General features: G+C 36.5%; 4 protein-coding genes across 6 annotated transcripts in view; 2 read left to right on the plus strand and 2 right to left on the minus strand.

The window, feature by feature from the left end:
• The window catches only part of LOC116767372 (peroxisomal acyl-coenzyme A oxidase 3-like), a 97,257-nt gene extending 92,242 nt beyond the window's left edge, over positions 1-5,015 (plus strand). For both annotated transcript variants that reach the window (XM_061527214.1, XM_061527213.1), the window contains exons 7-13: positions 54-196; positions 566-699; positions 881-1,003; positions 1,305-1,424; positions 1,852-2,083; positions 2,416-2,855; positions 3,206-5,015. In XM_061527214.1, the coding sequence (XP_061383198.1) occupies positions 54-196; positions 566-699; positions 881-1,003; positions 1,305-1,424; positions 1,852-2,083; positions 2,416-2,855; positions 3,206-3,301 (1,288 nt within the window). In that variant the 3' untranslated portion in view covers positions 3,302-5,015. The remainder of the gene's footprint in view (positions 1-53; positions 197-565; positions 700-880; positions 1,004-1,304; positions 1,425-1,851; positions 2,084-2,415; positions 2,856-3,205) is intronic.
• An 880-nt stretch (positions 5,016-5,895) lies between these two features.
• On the minus strand, positions 5,896-19,773 carry LOC116767370 (SH3 domain-binding protein 5 homolog). Of its 2 annotated transcripts, none has more exons than XM_032657658.2 (6): positions 19,423-19,773; positions 15,020-15,082; positions 10,897-11,074; positions 7,236-7,354; positions 7,037-7,120; positions 5,896-6,943 (listed from the first exon to the last, which is right to left on the minus strand). In XM_032657658.2, exons 1-6 carry the CDS (start codon positions 19,489-19,491, stop codon positions 6,032-6,034), a joined length of 1,425 nt encoding a protein of 474 aa, XP_032513549.1. In that variant the 5' UTR covers positions 19,492-19,773; the 3' UTR covers positions 5,896-6,031. The 2 variants fall into 2 exon arrangements, with proteins under 2 accessions (XP_032513549.1, XP_032513548.2); XM_032657657.2 differs by lacking the exon at positions 19,423-19,773 and adding an exon at positions 15,314-15,454.
• On the minus strand, positions 15,364-19,423 carry LOC116767369 (F-BAR domain only protein 2). Its single transcript, XM_032657656.2, has one exon. The coding sequence runs from the start codon at positions 19,365-19,367 to the stop codon at positions 16,689-16,691; it is 2,679 nt and encodes an 892-aa protein (XP_032513547.2). The 5' UTR covers positions 19,368-19,423; the 3' UTR covers positions 15,364-16,688.
• Positions 19,774-20,071: 298 nt separating the features above from the next.
• On the plus strand, positions 20,072-24,069 carry LOC116767649 (sin3 histone deacetylase corepressor complex component SDS3). Its single transcript, XM_032658072.2, has 7 exons — positions 20,072-20,567; positions 20,776-20,839; positions 20,915-21,052; positions 21,537-21,714; positions 21,974-22,172; positions 22,503-22,663; positions 22,912-24,069. The coding sequence occupies exons 1-7, from the start codon at positions 20,405-20,407 to the stop codon at positions 23,002-23,004; spliced, it is 996 nt and encodes a 331-aa protein (XP_032513963.1). The 5' UTR covers positions 20,072-20,404; the 3' UTR covers positions 23,005-24,069.
• Positions 24,070-25,009: the final 940 nt, after the last annotated feature.

Genomic DNA, 25,009 nt, shown 5'->3' on the forward strand with positions numbered 1-25,009 from the left:
GTGCGTGCGAGCGTATGCGTGTATGTTCATGTCATACTATATGTTCGTTCCAGGTTCATAATGTTCAATCAGTACCGGATACCGCGGGAGAACCTTCTGAACAGAACTGCTGACGTCACAGAGGATGGCACCTACGAGAGTTCCTTCTCAGAACCTTCCAGAATACTGGGAGCGGCTCTGGAGAATCTGTCTGCTGGTGAGATAAACTATAACATGTCTTTAGATATTAATTGTGCTACATCGATATAAGGGTGAAATAAGTTCAATGAAAAGTTTCGGTAGTGTCATCTTGAAAGACGAGCAAACAGACATACCAACATTTTCATTGTTATACATCTCTGAAACGCATCTGGAAGAAATTTAACGAATCTCACCAAGCGTTAGGTTTTGTCCAACAAGTGTTCACACATTAATTCTTAAACAATAAAGTTGTAGCAGTATTGACTTACCGTAAAGATTTAATTCTTCTCCTACGTCTTTGTATATTTATGCCAATGCTATTTTATTGTTATTTATTTATAAGTATGGCCGTAGCTGCTGTATTCCGAGGTGTCGATTGTTCCAGGTCGCATCGGCATCATGCAGGAGAGCTGTCATTCTCTGTCCAGCGCCGTGTCTATAGCGGTGAGGTACGCTGCTTCCAGGACACAGTTCGGGGACAGACAGAAGGAAACACCGCTCATCGAGTACGAACTACACGTTAGTTCATGTTAAACATAGATATATTTTGAGGGTAGTCCGATAGTCCAATAGTCCGAGGCAAGGTTCGCTAATGCTATATTGTTTTCGGTAGTCTTGGGTCGATGATAATGTTTCATGGGTAGTGTCTTGGCTAACTTCTTGTTGATACATTATATAATAATTGAAGTGATTATTTCAGCAATGGCGTCTGTTCGGCCACGTGGCGGCCGCGGTCGTGTTCAGACTGTATATAGAGAGCTTCACCAAGACATACCTCGAGATAGCAGAGAAATCCAACGCGGGTCATAGGGTCGACAACTTGGTGAGTCAGAACATATATTCTCATTCTTATGACGTCACGCTGTATAACTATCTCTTTCAGACCTTACAAACACTATACTTGTTTACTATTTCCCTCCCTTTTCCTCGTTACTGGCGTGGTATATCTCCATTCTCCCTCCTCTTAAACAACTCTATATGTATATAGTTGCGTGAATTATTTCTATCTTTTTCCGCATTAATGCCGTGGGGATATCGCTAACTTGTTTTTCCATGAGAAACTCAGCTCTAAGCTACGAACTATCTCTATCTCTGTTCCTCAACCACGTTTCTTCTGTTATCAGAGCGAGACGGTGTCTGAGATCCACGCGATGGTGTCCTGCAGTAAGCCGCTGTTGACGTGGAGCGTGCTGAGGGCGGCGCAGCAATGTAGGGAGGCCTGCGGCGGACACGGCTACCTTAAGGTAAATGTCATACATACATACAACACGTTATACGTGACACTAAGGTTGTCGGATAACACTGAGGATTAAAGGTGACACTTCATCTCGTCTGCCCGGGACCAGGGCTGCTGCAAAGGAGCGAAACGTCGGGATTATGTACATATAGAATAATAAAAAATGCTTGGTGTCCGAAAAATTTAGTTACATTAAAATGGGTGCTTGCGATAATCTCAGATATTGTGAAGCACATTATATGTAGAACTATACATTAATGTCTAAGTTGCGTTTGACCGCCTGATTTAAATATTTACTGATAGGTAACTTATTTGCTGGGATCACATAGAAGTGTTCTGCTTAGAGTATGTTATGGTCACTATCGATCCTTCTAAAAGTTAAACGAAAAATCATAAAAGCAGCTTGTATAACATATGTGTTGACACGTTGGCAGTGTTCGAACCTGGGCGACATCCGCAGCAACCACGAGCCGACCGTGACGTACGAGGGAGACAACAACGTGCTGTCGCAGCAGGCCGGCAACTGGCTGCTGAGGCAGTACGAGGCGGCGCGAGGGGGCGCGCTCCCCGACACGCCGCTCGGCACGCTCGCCTTCCTCACGGACGACGCCAGCCTCCACCGCACCTTCGCCTGCACCAGCACCGAACAACTCAAGAATCCCGACTGTGAGTTTCATATTAGAAATATTATATATAAGGTAAAAGAAACTTGGAGACTTCAAGCTTCGTAATGCTTAATACAGGCCAAATGTCAGCGATTTGAAAAATTACCAAACCTATATACTTTTTGATTCTTCTTCTCTCATTCGTGAAGATCTAAAAGTATCCGCCGGCCGCAGACGATGTTCTCTGGCCCATCTTTGCAATATTGAAAGTCATCAGTGAAGTTGCGAATGATTATATTGCTCTTACATGAACAAGTATTTTGGTTGTCTGTTTATATCTATCTAGAAAATGCGTTTCCTAAACATTGTACATTGTTATCAATATTGTTACAGTCATACTATCGACATACAAGTGGCTTCTGACCTGGATGTTGAAGTACACGCACGAGAAGAACGAGTCCGAGCTGGCCAAGGGTCTGACGAAGGTCCAGGCGAGGAACAAGTCGCAGGTGTACAGGTGGAGGACCCTCACCAAGGTGTACGCCGAGTACCTCACGCTCATGATATCGCTGGGGAGCATCGACAGGAAGGAGCCGGGGCTCAAGCCGGTGTTGATGAAGCTGTACTGCCTCTACGGACTCAGTGTGCTGGACGAGAACCTGGTGGAGCTGTACCAGGGAGGGTTCGCCAAGGGCGGGGACTGCGCGCGCCTCGTACGAGACGCTATCCTGGAACTGTGCGCGGACGTGAAGGGCGAGGTGGTGAGCGTGGTGGACGCACTCGCTCCCACTGACTTCGTTCTCAACTCTGTGTTGGGCAGGAGCGACGGAAAGGTAGTTTTTTTTTATATTATTCTAAATAATTAATCACGTTAATTGACCAGTCTTCCTCATTCCTTTCTTCTGTGAGGCGTCTGTTCTCTGTGTTGTTCTGTTTCGTCATGTCCCTGTCTATTTCTATGATCGTGTTTCGTATCCCCAGCCTGTCTGACAAGTTTGTGTTATCTAACTTAATGACACCTAAATTATGAACTTCCCGTTCTTTATTTAAAAAAATAAAGTCGACCTTTGACCTTATGGAAGTTCAAGAAGAACTAAAAAAAAATCAAGTTCTTTATCGGAGGCCTCTATTCCTCTATCAGTGATTTTTATATGTAATTCTGAGGGGTCCCAATATGTTCCAGCTGTACCAGAACCTCCAGAAGTCGTTCTTCAGCCAGCCCGGCGTGTTCGAGCGCGCTCGCTGGTGGCGCGAAGTGGTTCCCGCATCCAAACTATAATTAATGAAGTCGTCGAGGTCACTCGATCAGTTTGATCGTCATCATAAACTGAACTTTTAAACTACGTTCGTAGGCTATTTTTTATATTTTTATACACCGAAGATTTGTATTTTTAGTGACAGTGTTTTTGGGTTAGACGACTGGCGTTGTACTTTAATGGCGTAACTCATGACTATGGTTAGAGATATTTATACGACAATTTAGTGTGGAGCGCGCTCATACCTGAACGCGCCAAGGGATCGCCGATTCCATAATATAAATTTTGAAAATCTCTATGGCGGAGTAGAAGAGAAATACACGCCGATAACAATTTTACTTACACAAATATGTAAATGTACCGTTTTATCGATGCATATCGTTTCTAGACAAATGAATTTAAAATATGTTACTGTTTACAACCTCACGAGCGGCGCGTGTGGTCCGGCGGCCGCGGGTGGAGCATGTTACCAGTGGAAGTATTAATGACCTGAATAATTAAGTGTTCTCACGTCGTGCTAGAAGAGTTTATGTAGTTGTAGTGTGGACGGGCGCGCGGCGATACTTACATGTTATTGTTGAATTTCCTTATCTCGATGGTTCGAATAGTTCCCAACGCTGACAGCCTGCAGCCGCGCGGGCGACGTGTCCGGGCTGTGCTTAGTCCCGTGACTCACTGTTTATATGAAACTAATCGACGGATCGCTCGAGCGCTGATATTTATATAATTTTAGTTATATTTTTTATTCATTAAGCTTTTCGCTTTCTGTCGCCGCTCGGCCGGGCCGTGGCGGGCCGTGGCGGCCGCTGGTCGCATCCGACTAGTGACCGAGCGTCTGTCACATGCGCACGCGCAGGTCGCACCAGAAACGTTCGTTTTTGTTTCATAGGTAATTTTTTTCCACTTAATTTAAACTTTCTCCATTCCTTTTCACGGTTCGGACCCAATCCAAGGGTCGAGTACTTTTTACGTGCGCAACTTCTTTTTTTTTGTTTATATTTTTGAAAAGCACAAAAATATTTATTTATAGAAATGATAATTGTTGTAGGCTGTTATTAGTCGATAATGAAAAATATATTTAAAATATTGTTACGAGCCCACTCCGACATCCCGGAGGTTATTTTAGATAGTTATATTTTTTACCGTATACTTTGTGTATTTTAGCGATTTTTCATAATCATGTGCGGCCATAAGTGTTTATTATTACTTTGGTTCGTCGTAAAGAACTTCCGAAAAGGTTTTCTATCTGATCACATTTTTATATATTGTCTCAATTTGTTATGTGAATAGAGCATTCGATTTTTATTATTTAATATATCCATATAATTGCTGTAATAAATACAATTTTGAATTATCATTACTGAATAAATGTATTACTATACTTTAACTCACGTTCGGGGAACGGAACCGGTCCCCGCTGTCGGGTTTTTGTTTAACATAATGTGTTGTTGTATCGTAAGTAGCATAATAGTTGTTGTCAGGGCTGAGTGTGACCGTCAGCCGAGGGTTGTGCTCGCGCCAGTCGCTGCGTCCACTCGCGCATACCCTCGAGATTATCATTCCCAGAATGAAGTTATTTACAAATGTTTCACAGAATATAAATATTAATTTTAACATATTTAATGTATGAATTTTAATGACCACGAGTTTCACTCTGAGTGCCTTCCTCTCGCGTGTTATAAGCGAGTGGTCAGAGGGCGCGTGTCTTCGTTATTGAAATAAATGTCTTGTATGTGACATCGAGTCTTTTATTCGCATCAAACGCGAGTCTCCCCTGTCAGTCGGTCAAGAAGCTACCGAACCGAATCAAAACAAACGAAATGAAAATCTGTCATAGTTTTAAATGTGTCTTTATTATTTTTGTCTGTAATTTTGCCTAAGGATTGGTTCGTGCTCGGTTTCTGTGATTATAAATGTCGCACGGCGTTCATGCTCTAAATGAAAATTATTGTATGGAAATATAAATATACTGAGGTCTTCGACCAAGACCCGCGCGTAAATAACAAGAGAATTATTTTTTTAATATTTTTTTATTGATTATCATTAAGGTGCCTTACAAACATTTTGTGCTTCACAAGTAGGTCACGGTGTGTCGCTAAGACTAAAAGAGGAAAAGTTCTGCGAACCGCAAGAATACATAGGTGATAGTTTGTAAGGAAGTGTTGTTAATATTTACTACATAACATTAAAATTGTAGAGGAATATGCTTCGAGGGGTTGATTTAAGACTATTTGTGTACAAAAAAATCTACCACGAGGTATTATAAAGACAGTTCGTGTGCAAATAGCGTATACTTAACTCGACACGTGATACTCTTTATGATTAAAAACGTAGAAATTATGTGTGAAAAAATCAGGCTCAGGAAAAAATCACTCGTTATATGTGTATGTGTTAAAGCTTCATGTAGGCTCGTAGCGAGTTTTCGGCATTCCAAAATTCTGTATATAATATAAAAAGTAGCTTGTCTTTAACCCCGTCTATGGCATATAACTAATAATGTATACATAAGTACATATTTGAGCTGTCGGTGGATCGCTATGGCGTTGTCTCCATTCATTTCTTCTCATGACACGTTGCAGACGTCGAACGATTCCCGTCTCATAACAAACCCTGTTAATTTTACTCACCAATTTTTTATTTCAGTCACAAAACAAAATACACAACCATTTTCATCAATATCGATATAGTTTACGGACTTCGAGGAGATAGATTTCAGTGTAATGCTAGAAGGTCTGGGACGTGTCGGGACCTTCCTAGCTGTGATCGCTGTCCGTGACGGTGGAGCTGGTCATCCTGATGACGGGAGTCTGCGTGGAATCACTCGAGTCGCATTCCACCATGAGGATATCGTCCGGACTGTCGTTCCTGTCTGAGTTGCTCTCGGTGTAGGTCCCCGTGGGAGATTTGTCCTCTATGACCGCCTTCAGGTAGGACTCGCGGTCCTTCATAGACGCGTCTCTGGCCAGAGCCAGCACATCCAACGACATCATGCTCTTCGATTTGTCGGTCTTAGCGATGGGCGGATTCATGTTCTCGTATACGACCTCCCTGCTGATTGATTTCGGTCGCGAGAGGTTCGTGTCGGTGCCCCAGCTGTCGCTGGGTGGATGGTTGTATTTTCCGGAGTTGGTGCTGGTGGAGGGCGCGCTGGAGTTCCTCGGCGAGCTGGCCGTGAACTTCGATCGCTTCTGTTGGTTGGATTCCTTCATCATGAGCAGCTGGTCGAGTTTGTTGATGGTCTCGTTGAGTTCCTGTGCCCACGCCTCGTCTGTTTCTACGTCGTTTCTGTCGATCGGTTTGAGCGCCAGTTCCCTCACCCTCATCCTGAGCTCCTGTAAGCTGGACTCGTCGTTGTCGCTGCCTTCCACCTGCGTCTCGTCGTGTACGGGATCCCGTTCCGCTCCGACGCCCGGTTCCCTCGGCCCCACCGGAATGCTATCTTTCCCTGGCAGATATTCACCTCTCTGCCTGTGTATCTCTTCGGATATTTCCTCGAGGACTTTGAGAGATTTCGAGTATCTGAACTTGGCGTCCGCTATGAGACGCTGTAACTTTTCGATCTTCTCGTTCTGGGCTTGTAGTTGTTCATCGCATAGTTTCTTCTCCTCGAAGTAAACTTTTGACTTTATTATATTACGTTTAAGACTCTCTTCTAGCTGTGTGACCTGCAGGCGTAATGATTTATTATTTAATTTAGCCAAAAACTATTATAAAAAGATTTTTTTTCCATAACCTCCTTGTAATATAACGATACCAACCTTTCTCTCAGCTGCTATATAAAGAGCCGCTTTCTTCTGGTGTTCTCTCCCACTCTCTGCTTTACGTTTTTCAGCATCCATGACCTGTCGAGAGAAAATTAATATGTCTTAGAAACCACAAATCACAATTTAAAATATATTGGAAATTTCAAATTATCGTTGGTTATGTATCAATGGAGCTGTCAGCCTATCGGGTTACCTTGATGATGGCATGGTTGAGCACCTCCTGCCAGTTGCTATCAAACTGCCACTCGTCCTGTTTGCTGACAAACCTCTGTTCAGCCAGAGTCACCGTCTCCTTGGCGGCAGCGTGGAGTTCTGAACAAAAACACATGATATAGAATTCTCCAGAACAAAATCGTATCCTTAAATAGATGTATGAAATAATAAAGATAATTTATTTATTTATTTATTTAAATAGGAAGCCAACGTTGTATACAATTTTAGTTCTTATTCTTAATTAACACTAAATTATTTAATTTGTTACATGCATTAATTGTACACCCCACTTATAGGCTAACTCGACATTCGCATGTACATGATATGTAATAAAATAACATTCTTTGCATGTTCACTCACGAACAAAAAAAAATAGTAATAATAATAATAATCTAATAATAATCTTAAACAATAGCAAATGTGATACAGTTGAAAGCAACAATTGGTAAAAAATGAGGTACAAATAAAGTAAAACAATTACAAGCACTGACTGACTTAAGGAAAAAGTAACGAGAACCAAAAAAAGACAAAGTGTGATCACAAATCATAATCAAAACGCAATAATAATACTGGGCTGATAATAGAGTAGTAATAAAAAATTATGATAATACTAAGCCCAAAAACCAAGACATTCTTGCGCAGTATATTCCACAGAGACCTTACTTCGTAGAATTACTGAGACTAACCTCAAGTAGTCAGACAGCCTTTTGCTAGTCTTTTGAAAGGTAACAGAGAATGCTTGAAAATATCTAACCCAGCTCCTTTAAATACGTTATTATAAGTTAGAATCATTCTGTTGATGGGAGCATTACGGCCGATGTTAGTCCTAGCAAACCTTTCCCTGAACGTATGTTTATTCCTTATGTGGCTTCTTGAGTTATATTTTGGTATCGCCAATCCAACTCTCTCTAACAAATTTGCACTATCAAGATCACCCTTCACAATTCTGTGAAGGAAACATAAATCTATTAATTTTCTACGGTTACACAGGGAAGGCGTATGGTAAAGATTTAACAAATCTTCGTTATCTGTCATTCTGTCTTAAGACTTTATCTTTGTAGGCCAGGTGACGTAAGAACTTCTTCTGTACTCTCTCGATTCTGTCTCTATGTGTTTGATATTGCGGATTCCATACAACAGAACAATATTCCAGTTTACTGCGTATCAAAGAGTTAAAGAGTGCAATTTTGGTTGAAGATTTTTTAAATTCCTTTGTGATTCTTATGATAAAACCTAATACTTTGAATGCGTTTGTAATAATATTATCAATATGCGAAATAAAGGTCAGTTTGTGGTCCAGCGTAACTCCTAGGTCGGATATTTGATGTAACCTCTTTAGTACGTTTTCTTTAATATTATAATCAAATATGAAATTTGATTCCTTTCTGCTAAAGGTAATAGCGTAGCATTTTAAATGGTTTAATTTTAATTTATTCTGGTCACACCATAATCCAAGCCTATCGACATCCATCTGCATATTCCTTGCGTCTTTAATATCGTTTATCGTCTTGTAGAGTTTGAGGTCATCGGCATACAATTGAAACTCACAATGCTTAAAACACTTAGCTATATCATTGACGAAAATTCCAAATTTATTTAAAATATATACATCTCTATGCTTAGTTTTTGTTATAATTAGTAGAATGTTCCAAGTTTAATGTATTAAATTAGTCGAATTCCACTCTCGTGTCTATTGTCGAGTATTGTCGTGTGTGTTTTTACACAACCTATCTCGTAATTTGGACAGTTCTGTTAATGAGTACAGTGAAGGTCATTCGTATCTTATCAGGGCGTATGTTTGTCTGGTGCGTGTGGTGTAGGAGCGAGTTAACCACCAGATATGTCTGACAGAGTTTGTTTAAATCACACATATATATATGAAACGACAATTATAAATTGCCAATCAGAAATTATTTTTCTAAATTGAATAAAAAAAAAAACTCACAAAAGTAACTTGAAATATCTTTATGTTTATAAGATTTAATTTTTATTTGAAACTAAATAATTTATAAAATTGTACAGCATTAAAAACCTGACAGTTAGTTTGCAGGAAACAATATTATCAGCGAGTGTTAATGTACTTTTGATAAGAACGATTTGCTAAAAATAATCAAACACATTGCAAACAGAGCGTTAAATTCACTTAATTAATACACATTTGATTAAATTCTCGATTCCATCTCATTCAGTGGAAACGGCTTCATTCGGAACGTAATATGAACAATCGTTGAAGGAATCTATTTTTAAGCCTACGAGCTGCACAGTGACGTCACACAAAGCTAAGCTTTTCATTCATAAATCTTGCCCTTTAGCTTTAGGAATCGAAAACTGGACATTCTTCGTATTCACTCTGACTTAGCACCCGTGATGAGCATACGGGTTGTAAACTGTATGTTGTGAGTATTTCATACATTGCCCGTAGGCCGTGACGCCCATTAGACACACATTAAGAACATCAGTTAAAACATTAACATAAGCTGTTTATTTGTGTGATAATTCCGACATGTGGATATATATATATATATTCTGTTGGAAGTACGATTTGTACGTTATCACAATACAAACTGAAACCGTCGATTAGTTATTTTTTACCATATTATGTACATCAATAAAATTGAAATTTCTTAAATCGAAATGTTACTCCTCATTACATCAGCTATCTGTCCGTAAAAGTATAATCAATATTAATCCAGCACTTTCACAGATTATCCGGAACAAAAACAAGAAAATAGTAAAAATATATATTTTTTTAATCCATATATTTAGTGAAAGGCAATATGTTAACATCATAGATATTATTATTTATAATTTAAAGATTTTAAAATTAATATGTAAGTATTCTTAAATTTCTTTTTGTTGAGACGTTTGAGGTATAGAGGGTAGTCTTGAATGTAAAGCTGCCTAATAGGTTTATGTCCTTAACGTTACAGACGACAACACCTTTTAAGGCTTTTAAGTAGCCGACATATGGCGTTAGATTTCAAAGGGGGTTGGACACGTATCGATTTTTTTTTTCTAAATTAAAAGAGAAGTATTTTGCACGTCTTTGCAAGCTGCAAGCTTTTATAATAACTACGAAAAAACATAAAAATACGGTCGATAGAATGAGCGTTGTTATAAATCTATTGTATTTTATATAAAGGGTCCTTGGCCATAACCGGCCTTGAGAGTGAACAAGAGGTCCCTACAGGAAGACTGCAATTTTCTATCCAGCGACCGCGTCGGTTACACACATTGTAACGAGCCGCGTGCGAGTACATAGGGTATTATACCAAAGATATTTCCGCGTTAATAACATACGCTGCAAGCTCACTTTGTGTTGCATCAATAGTGGTTAACAGTAATTTAAAACTTTAATGATATATGGAAACAAAACTAACTAGGTTCACATTATTGCAACGAGATTTTATTGAATTCTTCTTTATATCGACGAAATCTGGATCTTAATATTAAATATTTTAGTGAATGGAGCGTTTTGTTTACATCATTAGACATAAGGTTTGATTTGATTAGTTTTGTTGTTTCAATCGAGATACATCATTTAAAACATCCTTTTATGGAGTCTGTTGAAATAAACTGATATGATGGGATACCACTAAATACAAGGTAAATTAGACGTCAACAATGGTCAAACAACTCACCGCTAGCCCTCTGATACTGCACGGCAGCACGCTGACATTCAGTTCTGGCGGTGGCTGACGCCGCGACAGCATCGTGGTACGGACGTGACTTATCAACGCATGTGCCCAATCGTTTCGTCAGAGCCTGTAGCCGGCGCGACGTCTCGTTCAACAGCAGGTGGAAGGTTTTCATTGACTCCTGATCAGTTCAAGTGAATAAATATTGAATTCTCTGTATTCTCAAATTCAAACGACACGTGTAGAGTTTTAGGTTTTCATTTTATATATTTTCAAACAAGATAGTGTTAACGGCATTTTGTGAATGAAATCTTAGAGACCCTCCGTGTGTAGCCTGACGAACAACTTGTGTTAAAGGTGGTATAAACGTTCAACGCTTTCGATAATTTGGAATAGAGACGTGTTTGGTCTGTTGAGAATAAAAAGGGGATGCAGAAATTATAGCATGCAATTCCTGTCAACACACCCCAAGTTGTGTCGTTGTATGTTGAAAAGACTCTCTTGTAGTTTGATGGTAATAAATTTGAAAAGCTTGGCATCGCCCCATTCGGAGACTGGCTGAAATGTGATATTAAGACCCTTTACCATGGCCACTCTTTTCATTTACATATGATGGATACCACCTGACAACTTGGTTGTCAACTGTCATATCGTTAATAAGTAGCCAAAAAATATAGTTGGAGAGAAGATAGAGTCCAGAGGAACCCTTGTGTAGACCACGGTGATAATATGCCATAACTTCAAAGCTTACCAATGAAGATGTCGTGCATTATGTCAAATTGACAACTTTATAGTTACAGATCATTTAGATCCTTATCGAAACCTAATAAGTAATTACTGACATTTTGACAAAATAAAATTAATTCAAAACAAACCTACTTGTAAATACTTATTAAAAGAAAGAATTCTAAGCGTATATGTAATATATTTAGATCAGATCTGAACCCGTACATTACATCACTACTAAATAGATTAATGTAGATTGCAAGCAATACGTCCAATGACTGAGTTGGATCTAATTGACCCGCGCTGCGCCTGCGCACCGAGCGCTATACAAACAACGCTCACCATATTACGAGGCCGTCCTTGAGTATTTAACTCAGCAGTGTGAGCTATGAGCAATGACACTAATATTCATAACAATCTATACCGTCACTTTTAATTCCTCTAGCGGCTGTGATGTCATGACTGTAGATAGATATCGTCTCCAGATATATTTTTGGTTCACTCAAATAGTGTCGTTCCAATCTAATTACTAAATAAAGAAGGTAACTTAATTGTCGACCTATGTTTTTGTATATTTAGTTTTCGATAGATAACTATAAAATTCATAAAGTATAAATCCTCAATAACCCACATTCCGATCAAATGGGAGTTTCAATCTAGTTTCATGTTGTTGCCGTCTATATGTTTAAAGAACCCATTTATTTTGACCTGGACTCCGAATGATCACGAAGCGAACACGTTTTTAGAATCTCGTAAATTTAATTCTCGTAGTTCTTCTTGAATGACCTTCGTTTGATATTTCCGGACGATTTATTACAAATTGATTTAAAAAAAATATTTGTTTTTTTTTTAGTGATGCAGGTATAAAAGACCAAAATGGAAGTTGAACCTTGCTTTAATATATTAGAGACGTTTAAAAACCGATGATTAAAATCCAAAAAAAAAACATTTCCAAATTTGAATTTAACCGTTTCAGGGTTACGTTCTGTGTTAAATATCGACCCACCCTCGCCATTACCAGCCGACGGTTGACAAATTATCTACGTTTTCTGCCATCCACTATACATATTCTAATATACCAAAACCAAACAGACAGGCTGAGCGATATTTATTTACGCACACACAACATAACACGACTGTGAGCAAACTCGCTCGTAAACCTGTTATTATCCTTAGTTAGTTCGTCTCGTTAACGTAAATACAGACAGTTTCTACGTAGTATTTCATTCACAATTCTTATGTAACCGTATTGACATCGTTTAACGTATGAAATACCGTCAAACTGTACGTGACTAGTTTGTCGATGATGACGTATTAAGGCTACAGAACTGGTCCGGATGGTGTCATGTTCAAAGTTACTAGACTACAATGAAACAGTTTTACTATTTAATTCCAGTTCCTGCCACGGCTGAGAGTACTCCGGATATCGCTTTTTAAGATAATAAAAAAAAACATAACATCAAATATAAAAATAGCGTGTGTCCATATTGTATGATAATTAACACTTGAAACACATTAATATTTATGATCTGCACGTATGATGAATACTCTGCTAGTTGTTTACAGTTTCTATACCTGACCGGGCCCCGCCCAATGCGGCTAATTACGTCACAGCTGGGCCCATTTGTAGCGTTATACAATTTTATATCTTTAATTTCTTACACAGACCGCGCTGGGGTTATTCGGAAAAGGTCACAATCACCGAGAACTTATCTATCTCACGTATGATCGCAGAACTGACAAATAACATTTTATTTTTAATACAAAAACAGGTAAAATCGATGTATTGTATGAAAAATATAAGCAATAATTACAAAGTTTATATATATAGTAGTTGGAACGCGCGGTTTTGTACCGAATAATAACGAATAGTTGATGTAGCGAACGATCAAGTGACGTCACTCGACACATTCCAACATCAAATCCTGATTCCAAAGGATTGTACAATTGAATAAATATTCAAGACACGTAACACTTGCGTGTCGCATCTGTGGTAATTGTTTTATCCTATGTAGCATCTTAGGAAATAGTATTCTTCGATTTCCTATACACAAGAGATTATATGTATGGAGTTATACCAACTAGACCACTTAGTTATAACAGAAATCAATATGACCAATGTTACGGCTGCGAAGGAATGTGCTGTTACACACAAGGTGATTCAATGTCGTCTATGCTAGAACTACAAAGGTTTATGATCTGTACTAAATATGACGCAAAAAATATCTTTTTGTTGACACAGTATATACAGATATGACTTTATATAATTCCTTTGTTGTGAAATATAAACTTGCTTTTGAAATTTGTATCGAAATTTAATGGGCACTTCTGTCTGTTGAAGATACGCATGAACTTATACTAAAGAAAAGATAGATTTATAACCTGGTAAGGTAAGGTATTTAAATATCAATTCAACGCAAGTCATTCACTATAAATGTAACAAAAATATACACACACATATATATCAGCTCGAGACATTTTTAATACATTATCAGAATTCAAAAAAATGCGTATCTTTAGTTCATTGAGGCCTAATATTTTTTAACCTTTATAAATAATTTTAATTATATATTAGTGGTTATTAATAAATACCAAACCTATCATGTCCTGTATCGAGGCCATGGGACCAGTGAGGCTTAAAACAATTATCTCTCCATAATCAGAGCTGTTCCAAATTGTATCTCATATATCAAGAGATGAGCTCTTGATATAAAAATGACGAGAGATTTATAAAATCCATCATACAATACTATTTAGGTCATCGTATACCGTACGGGTCATGCAAGATTGAATGTTGTTTATAAAAACATATTTCTTAAATTTTTCTTTTAATTAAATATCATATAGATTTTTCCGATCAATGTGAGCGACTTGTCCGTATTAGGAGTTGGCTCAAGCCTATAAATAAAATTATACGGACCCAGTACCATACGATACATCATTATCATTCAATGTAGGGAAACATATCTATTGATATTAGCTTATTTGAGACTTAAAATACATTTAAAATACAATTCACTGTTTAAAAAAAAAACGTATACACGCGTGTGACGTGTTATTAATATACGTCGCTCGATATTGTTCATATAAACCATTAATAAGCGCAAGTAAACGTATCATTAGAATTAATATACAAATTGCTTTATAATTTTTACATTCACACTCATAGCGTCGGTTTGAATGTGACGTAATACGCGATTTTATATTAAAATATCTTTCAAAAAAAGCTGTTAGTGAAACTTAATTTATTAAATTTCCTGGTTAAAAACTTACACTCTATTGTTACAGAGGAAATACGGTAAAAACGTGATCTTGAAGTAGCTTCAAGTCTATCTTATGAATAGCTAGTTCTGTAAAAACATGTACGCAATGATAAGTCAACAGTTTAAATAAAACTCACATCTAGTTCGAGTTCGAGTTTGTTGATCTCGTCCGTGGCAGCGTTCAGATTCTCCAGCTCCACCTGGAAAGTTAGCAACTTGAGACAGTAGGAACCCACGAGCGCTGCGTGGCAGACGTGCCGGCAAGGAACAACTAGCAACGCGTAGAGACGGGAAACATTCGAGACATCGTTATGGTTACCACATATATGTACTTAGAACGGTATTATATATATAACTTTATCATTCAATGTACCTTATGGAGATAGTTTCCTGTCCCTACGTCAAGCGCCTAATATGAAAACGATACTTACATAAACACTGTAACGGGTGTTGGAATGATTCCGTCGAAAGAAATTCCATATAAAATTCTTAGTTACATTTAATTCCATACAATACATACATTTAGTTATTACAGCGCAAATTTCAGTACAAAAATATTACGCTAGGAGATATATAATCGAATTGTTTATTCAAACGATTGCTTTCAAGATATTACAAAAAAAAAAAAAATTGTATATAATTCAAATCCTGGATGTAATGAACGAATAACTTAAGAATATTAAATATTATAATAATAATGGAATGGTTCAGTTGTACTAATGTATTAAACTATTTAAAAATATTGAACACTTCACTTTTGGTAAAGTTTTTTTTTTTTTTTTTTTAACAAAGCAACATAACTGTTAAATTTAGGCCGTGTGCACATAAATCATAAATACAAGAACAAATTAGAAAATGAGAAATGATCAAAATGAGATTACAATCGAGTAATAATATATATGAATATGAACTATATCTAACATTTAAACATTAAAACACAAAAACTAACACTTAGCAACAATCGAAACAAAAATAATAATAACCCACCGGTGGTAAGTGCCGGAAACAATACAAAAATATGTTATAGTGTTATATAAAGGAATAAAACGATTTTAAATATTAAGAAATAAACTAAGATATTCTAATTCCAGGAGATTCAAATAAATTCAATTCAATCAAATTGCATCATATTGAACCATTTGTGAAAAAAAAAAAAATATTGTTGTTGAATTCGGGGTAAAATAATAGAAGCAGGCAACACATGTTGCATAGTGATGTGTGTGGAAAGTAGGATATGTTTATAATTTATGGGAATAATGATTCAAATACCGAAAAAGATTGATAATAAGTTTTTAAATAAATGTATATATTAGTTAGTATATATTGCAGTAATCAGCAATAATATTGACACAAACAAAATTATGGTATCATTAAAGCTTTGTATGTTGGTGTTGTATGGCTAACTCTGTTAATAATTATTGCATCAGAACTGTTGTGATGACAGTACCAGTTTTAAACTGATCCGTTTACTTAAAATATTTATAATCTATGGATTTTATGTATGTTTTAAATAATATCTGTTATAGACTATCTGTTAATAGGGAAAAATGGCACATCTATATTCTCTCATATGTTAGTGCGACTGAGGATACATTTACATTGTAAACCGTTAATATTTGTTCCACGTTTGAAAACAATATAAAACCAAAAAATACATCAAATTGACATTCCATGAATTCACTGCAGTTTAGTGTGGACAGGAAACAGTCCTATAAGGTACCAGACATATACATGTTAACAATTTACTTTATCCAAAACTATGTCTCACATACAAAATGCATGACTCATAAGATATAATTGGACCAATCAGTGCACCTCACTATCACAAATATATTTTCCAGAAACAAAGCGGCGTTTCACCAGGGAGAGACGATATCCGCTCCCGATCAGCTCAAACTCAATACCGGACAGGGTCGCACCTTCACAGTTGAACTGGGCGGATATTGTTGTCTTTGTAGACGGCCCATTAAGTAACTCGAAACGCGCCCTGAGTGAACCGACTCCTCTGTCTTCAGAGTGCTGAGAAAGCTCTGTGAATCGCCACAGAGCTTGCTCAATCTCCGAGTTCCAAGTATTTTTTGGCATAGCAATGACATTTTTCACAGATCCATTCATTGGTACAAATACAGAAACGTTAAGCAAGGGAGAGGGGGGACTCATGGCGTGGAGATTGAACTTGTAATCGACTTTTAGATCTGTGTGATCTTTCTCGCATTTCCAATAGGATACCATTTGCAAAGGACAAGACGCAGCCCCGGCCTTTGGTCTAACCTGATACTTCAATATATCGACATTGAAATATTGAGCTGTCGGATTCTTCTCGGATTGTCTTTTTAAAAGAGAAGTCAACGCGGACATATTGAACTCCACCACAGTAGTGTCGCGAGTTGACATCATTGCATTAATGCTTATAAGCTGTTTATTTGGCAGCACGTTGTCCAGTCGATGTATGTTTTTAAGTCTAAAGCAAAGCTTTGCCGGATTGGGATTGTTTGCGAGGACCCCTACAATTCCAGTAGGAAAAGAAAGCATCATATCGCCCGACATTTTTACTTGACATCGACTTTCCTCTGTTCCACGGAAATAGGAGTGTATGATTTCATGAAATGCGACTGCCAGAGGAATGGTATCTGCCATGCCTATAGTGAGCGGCGATGGACCACGGGATCCAGAAGAACCAGCAGTACGGAAATCACCCTCAGACCGTCTAGACGGCGGTCGGGGCAATGATATTGTGGATATGGTTGGAGTAGACGTTCTAAAATTAGTTTGTATCATTTCGCCAACTTCAGAAAATAGATCGCCGACATCGGCTGCAGACACGGGAGTTGGACTTTCTAGTACATGGGATTGGTTGCCTTGTAATGGTGCATAGGGATTCGAGACATTACCATGTGGTGAGGCAGGGTTACTAGCGTTAGGACTCTGAAAGATGTCAATAAGATTGTTTGATTCATTACTAGCTTTGCTTGCATTAATATTTGAACCTCTTCGTGTTGTTCCTATTTTATATCTTATATTCTCTACTGTAGCTCTCAACTCATCTACGCTAGCTGACATGGGAGCGCTGCCATTGCTTATAGGTTTTATTTCTACATGGATTTTTTGTTCTCTTTCTTCTTCTGAATCTGAGTCTGTAGAAGAGTACACACTCCCCTTCTCATCTTTTGGTCTAATACGAAAACCTTCGTCGTCAACTTCTGGAGAATGCATTAAGTCCTCTTTAGTGGGAGCCTCCTCTTCCTTTTCGTCCAGGTCTGACTTATCACCTGCGTTCGAATTTTCTGAAATTTCATCTTTTTTCTTTTTAGATTTTTTAAGTTTAGTCTTAGTTCTTCTACTACGTAGGAACCATTTGGATTCACGAAGTGTAGTACGATTCATGTTGTCGTCTTTTTCTGGAGCCACAGGTGTAGCAGGTGTTCCACTTGGGCTGGATGGAGCCGAACACGGCGCCACTCCTTCAATACTGACACTAGGCTCATCTTTACTCTGGAAGTTTGGTGTAAACAAATTGAGAAGAGAAGTGGTCCTTCTTGATGTCTTTGTGGCAAAAGATGGTTCCTTTTTAGGAGCTTTAGCTGGCTGTACTGGCTTATGTGAGCCATTAGACACTGTAGATATTTGGTCAGCTTCTGATATTGAATTATTAGCTGATCCAGGCTTTGGTAATGACGGGGGTAACTCAACAAGGTTTGCCTTCTCTAATGCATTGTACTTGTCAACAAGAAACTGTTCTAGAAGTTTTTCAACAGTTAGTTCCAAGCACTGGTGTTTAAAATCCCTATGCACTTGCCCCATAAGGTCATGATTGTTTTGAATGATATCAGCATATACATTAACAAACTGTTTCATTTGCTTCAAGTGGGCTTCTTCAACATCCTGAAAGTGTTTACAGGTTTGTGTCATTTTCTTCTCAAAATCCTGTTTCACCAGGTTATATTTTTCAGCCAACTGCCTATAATCCTCATGTAACTTTTTAATTTTAATTTCAGCCTTCTCTATATCTTTAACAGAGGCATTTTCTTTTCTTAGCTTTTCCAATTCAGTAGATTTTGTTGTGTACACATCTTTAGCCTTCTGCAGAGCTTGTTTTGTGTTCTGTATAAGTAATACTACTTCTAGAGTACTAGATTCAGAATCTTTTACAGCCTTATGCTTTTTATGTAGATCATCAGCATATCGGGCAACATCTTTGACAAGTTCACTAACTTTTTGGAACATATGCTGATGAAGATTAGAAAGTTTCTCAGCGGAACATTTCAATACACCCCAGAATGGCGCAAAAGTTCCCTGTGCACAATTACTGTTAGCCTGTTTAGCAAGTTTGGCGAGAAGTTTCGAATTCGATTCTTCAATATTCGATCTTTCTCTGAGATACTCTGAGAGTTCCTTACTGGCTATAAGTCCGTATTTCATGTTTTGATATAAAATATCGTATCCATTATGCTCGTTGGCGAAATAATCTACAAAGTTGACACTCATCTTTGCGGATAAAAGGCAACAATTAACTCAATACATTATTTTGTCACTCACTGACCTGTATTCTAGGATCGAGTTCAGTGTCACCATTGTCGTCAGCTGGGATAGTAAATGAAGATTCTTCCATTGTAGTACTTATGCCTAGGAAGCCACCAAATCACTCAAATTACATCACCGACACAATAGCGTATTGACTGCGGCGTCACCCTCACTCTCCTATTATATTTTTTCTTTTCACTCATGCATAACTTAAATTTTCTTTTATTTAAAGAATACCTATCATATAAACAAATTGTCACTGTTAAGTAAAATTTAAAACTAATCAAATAAAGAATTTTTATACAAGATGACGTCCACTTTCTTGACGTCAAATCATAATAATAGGTAAAACTTAGGAATCAAGATTTTATTTTTTTTCTGTTCCCTAGTGTTGTCCACTATACTCTAGGATAAAATCTTAATTATGTTTCCAACTGTTTTTCTATATTTGACTTTATTCCAAGGTAAAAATATTAACAATATTAAATGGATAATTGTCAACAAGTAAAAATAATATGTGCTATGAAAATTTATAATTGTTTAAATTAAAAAAGATAGAGAAAAGTCTAATTTTCGAATAATAAAATAATTATATTAATGTGTTATAAATTTAGTTGGTTCGGTTCGATTACATATTTGTCTATGCTATTAATGTAACTAAATTAAAAAGGTCTTTTAATTTTGTTAAGGATCATCTTTCTCTTTTTCACTTCCCCATACAAGGCTTAAAGATATGACAATTGTCAAAAGGGGAATGTTATTTCTTTTCATAGTATAGTTTTATTTGTTAGGGTAATGATGCTTTTTCAACTTGTCCAATTTGACGTAAAACAACTCAATTTGAGCTAGTTCGTTGTTTCTTTGAAGAAAGTTTCTAATTTTTAAAAGGAAATACTTCCTATGTGTGACATAAGTAATTTTTGCAATATCTTTCAAGTCCTTCTGACTAACGCTTGCTTGTTAAGAGTTTATTTTTGAAACGGTGCTCACAGTCAATCTGTATGCAACTGTTACGCGTTACTTCGACTATGTCTTACCAAGGATCACCATATTCGGGGCCAGGGGATGAATACGATTTCGAAGATGACGGGTACGATGACTTGTACGAATATAGGGATCCGGAGGACACGCAATCGCAGCATCCAGCGGACGATAGTGATGAAGGTTTGTTTTGTTTATGATCATTCTTTAAAGGTATTTTCCCCTTAGTTGAACTGCATAACGTGAGCAACCACGTAGATATACAATATATTACAATATCAATGATAAAGTATTGTTTTTCTCATCATTTGGCTCTACAAAATTAGATACATATATATTAGCCTAATCTCCACTGTGCTATAAAAGGTAAGAATTGTATTTTTATTTACAGACACAGAAGAAGCCAGTGAAACTGACATACCAAATAATGATGAACCAGTCGAAATTAAGGAACAGTAAGTATACATATAATATAATACCGAAAAATATGACATATAAATTCAATAATTACTTGAATAACCCTACCTCAGGATGTACCAAGATAAGCTCGTGAACCTCAAAAAGCAGCTCCAACAGCTAGAAGACAACATCCACCCTGAACTCCTGAGGCGGGTGAAACGACTGGAGCATCAACTCCACGAACGTCTGAGACTTAACAGAATATACAAGTCAGTAACAATATCATATCATTACTTCCGCATCTCGTTAAAACTAATACAGGATTAAATTACATGAAAATCACACATTTTTTGTGATCTATAAATATACTATTGCATGTAAACATAATTTTTTAAAATTTTCTTTTACTGTCCAACTCTGTAACTTTATATATGCTCTGTATTCATTGTGTGATCTTACTTTACTTTTAGTAATCATTGGTTGGCACCTGAGTTATATTTTTTCTAATTTTACACATATTTTGACAATTTGATGGTTAAAATAGACTTTATTTATTTTAAATACTTTTGGCCGTGTTACATAATAATCTAATGTGTGACGTATTCGCAATGTGGTACAAAAATTTATTTTATGGACTGAAAACCCTGTATGGTGAGTCTTTATAAGCATAGTAGGTAGTCTATAAGCAAATTACATCCAGTTGTTATATAGATAAGATGTCACTTTTATCTATTGTGCAATGTCTTTCTACAGAGACCACATGTATGACGTAGTGGAGAGGGAGTACATAGCAGAGAAGAAGGCAGCAGCAAAAGAGTTTGACGAGAAAAAGATAGAGTTGAAGGAAAATCTGCTGCATGACTTTGAAGAGAAAAGGAAATTGATAGAAGGAGAAAGGAACAGCATGGAACTGAACGGAGATTCCATTGAGGTCGGTTTAACTCATCTTTAAAGTTAAAACATTTTTTTATACTTTAATAAAGTTAATATATCCTTAAAGTATTGGACATGAAATCTTTATAATAATACTTGATATTAATTAATAATTCTACTTTATCAATAAAATTAAACTAATATTACTACACGCTATTTTATTATTTTAAAACTCCGTTCTGTGGAAGTTCCGATTCCCTTGCAGCAATCGTGACCGATGTACTGTATCGGTTATCTCATTAATATTGCATGTCCAGGTTAAACCTCCGATGAAGCGTATTCTACGCCGGCGAGCCAACGAGCCGGCCCCAGCGCCCGAAAAGCGTCGCAAGCCCCTAGCTACCACGCTGACCTTCCAACTGGACGAGCGGGACATCGACGCGGACCTGAGGGCGATAGCTCGGACCTCGCCGCCCAGACACACGCAACCAAGAAAACATCTCAACTCGAATAACTGTACGTATAATAAATGATATAAAATACTTTCGCGAGTTTCGCATGTCGTCTGTGTCCATGAAGTTTTAAAAGTAATAAAATAACGCGAAGTTAAATCCGAAAATAATAGTGAGAAATACAAGTATGTGACGCTTGTTATTAGTATATAGCTATTATCCTTTCATTATGATATTATTTTTTTAAACAAAATCCAGATATAAACGCATTATCGGTAGGTATTTAATTACAACAAACTGTATCAGACGATAAAGCCCCTTTACTTGTATATTCTGTGTCGTAGAAAATATGTTTTGTTATATGGTCATAATGGTACATGGTGTTCGTTTGAAGGCGAGTCCCCAGTGCGCGAGGGCGGCGAGTGCGACACGCGTGTAGAGGACGGTAAACTGGTGTACGAACGAAGGTGGTACCACCGCGGACAGAGCGTGTACGTCGAGGGCCGGGACATGCCGCGCTTCCCCGCTTACATACACGCCATCACTGACGACGCGGTAAGACTGGTTGAATATTTAATTCAAATCGACTGATCGTTCATGTGTTTTGAAGCACATGCCGTCCTAAGCTAATGCAGAAGCGACTGCAGGTCGTGATTAAATATTCCAAACCCTATACCCGGCACCTGTCTTGGTTGTCTCATTTTGAACTTATTATTTCTAAATTTCTTACCCTCAGATGTCATTATAAAAATATCACTTAAATTTCATATTGACTACAATACCATATTCATAAACGGTTTCAGATATGGGTCAAGAAGCCGAATTTAGAGAGAGTCAGAATATATGTATCACAGCTGGCGCGAGGCAAGGTCACTCTGAAGAGAAGGGCGTCGTAATACGGAGTACTGGGTACACAGTATGAAATAGATGTAGAAATATGCATTTTTTATTATTAAAAAGTGCCAAGATTGTTATAATAGATGTGTGTGGAGGACAGAGGCTTTAAAATTATTATATATATATACACATACATGTAATATTAACATTGATATAAGTCAATGAGCATATAATTGTAAAACTGAGAATATTGTTCACTTGTCCCCTACATGACTCTGTATATAACAATATATCACACCATCCCACAACAGGGATGATTAAATTTTAATGTGTCCTACAGTCTGTTCTAAGACACTACGGGGTGAATGTGATACATGTGGCTGGTTATACTCATAGGAACTTAATACATTTGGTTTGAACAATGAATTATTGCAATATTTATACAATAACAGCACATACCGCGTCTTCGCTCTGCACATTTGTGTTTACTCAATACTAAAAAAGCTAAAATGATGTATTAGCTATATACGAAATGAAATACTATATAACTTTATGCAATAATATTTACAAGATAGGTAACAATTATATTTATATAAGAAAATTATTTACTTTGTATTGTCTTCCGAAGTAAATGTCTGTGTATATATCAGTTTATTACGAAATAAATTTATTGTGAAGAAATATTTAATGATTGGACTTAATTATTGCTGATTTTGTAAACAGAGCTCTAAAATTTTTTTTATTTCAAATTACCAAACTAACTACTGCATATGTTGCCATATTAAAAAATCCAACTGTCAATCTTACTGAGATGTATAATTCCTTTATTTTTTGTTGTAAAATGTTTAAAATGAAAGCCTTGTAACATACCATATATCTATATGAAGTCGATGTGTCTCTACCCCGCCATGTATTGTGATGTACATATTGTAAATACTGTAAAATAATAATCGGATGTATGTAAGTGGACTGGTTTTAGAGCGAATCTTTACATTTGATTTCCTTTTATTTTTTTTTGTCATTATGTATGAATTGTGAACTGTAAATAATATGATGTGATTGTTTTGCAATCGTAAAGGATATTTGAAAAAGTGATCTTTTAATTATATGTGTTATTATAATAATGACTTTTATTCCCTACACACTTACAATGTGAAATCTAAATCTTTCATATTAAATTCAATGTTTACTATTTGGAAAATAAGAAGTTATTATTGTAAAAAATTCAAAATCTGTTAATTTAGCAGATAAACTTGACAAATCTATACATGCAACATATGGATAAGTCGTTAAATTCATATGCAAATGAATAAAAGCAATGATATATGAATAATCCTTATTACTAAATACCGAATGTAAATTATCATTGGAATCATGCGATCTCTGGACTGGACCAAGAAAATTTTTTAAAGGCAATGATATTTTACTTGTTCTTAAATTTTAAATTTTTCAATCCATTATTCTGCTGCACCAATGAAAGCCCTAATAACAAAATATTATATATAGATTATCTGAAATAATGTGACCTGATTATATCTGAATAAAAATCTAATTACATTCAATATGTAATTGGTAGCAATAAAAAAAAATGTCACAAAATAACTTGGAACAAAACTACTATTCAAAACAATATAATTTTTTCGGTATACCAATCAGAAGGTAATAAATCTTAATGACATAATTATAACAAAATTAATTCTTTTAGATATTAGTAAACAGATCCCAAATTATGGGAGGTTTCGTTCGCTTTATGGGTCCTTGAGACAAAATCTTTTTAAAAAATACATAAAATCAGAAAAATTTTTTGTAATAAAGATAAACTATGTTGAAAATGATACTATTTTTATCAAGCACGGATGGAAAAACACTATTTTCAATTTTGTATAATAATAATGTTGCTATCAAATAAATTTAATGAGATAACTCGAAAGTTCATATAAAAAAAATAATGCCAGTCATTTCTTATTGGCCATAATCATTTCATATTTTAATTATATTTCAATGTATTCTTTAGACAATTGGTAATTTTTATGCAAATATTTTAGTTGACAGTTTTAAAAACGC

This window comes from Danaus plexippus (genome assembly GCF_018135715.1).
Source record: "Danaus plexippus chromosome 9 unlocalized genomic scaffold, MEX_DaPlex mxdp_24, whole genome shotgun sequence".
Taxonomy (NCBI): Eukaryota; Metazoa; Arthropoda; class Insecta; order Lepidoptera; family Nymphalidae; genus Danaus; species Danaus plexippus.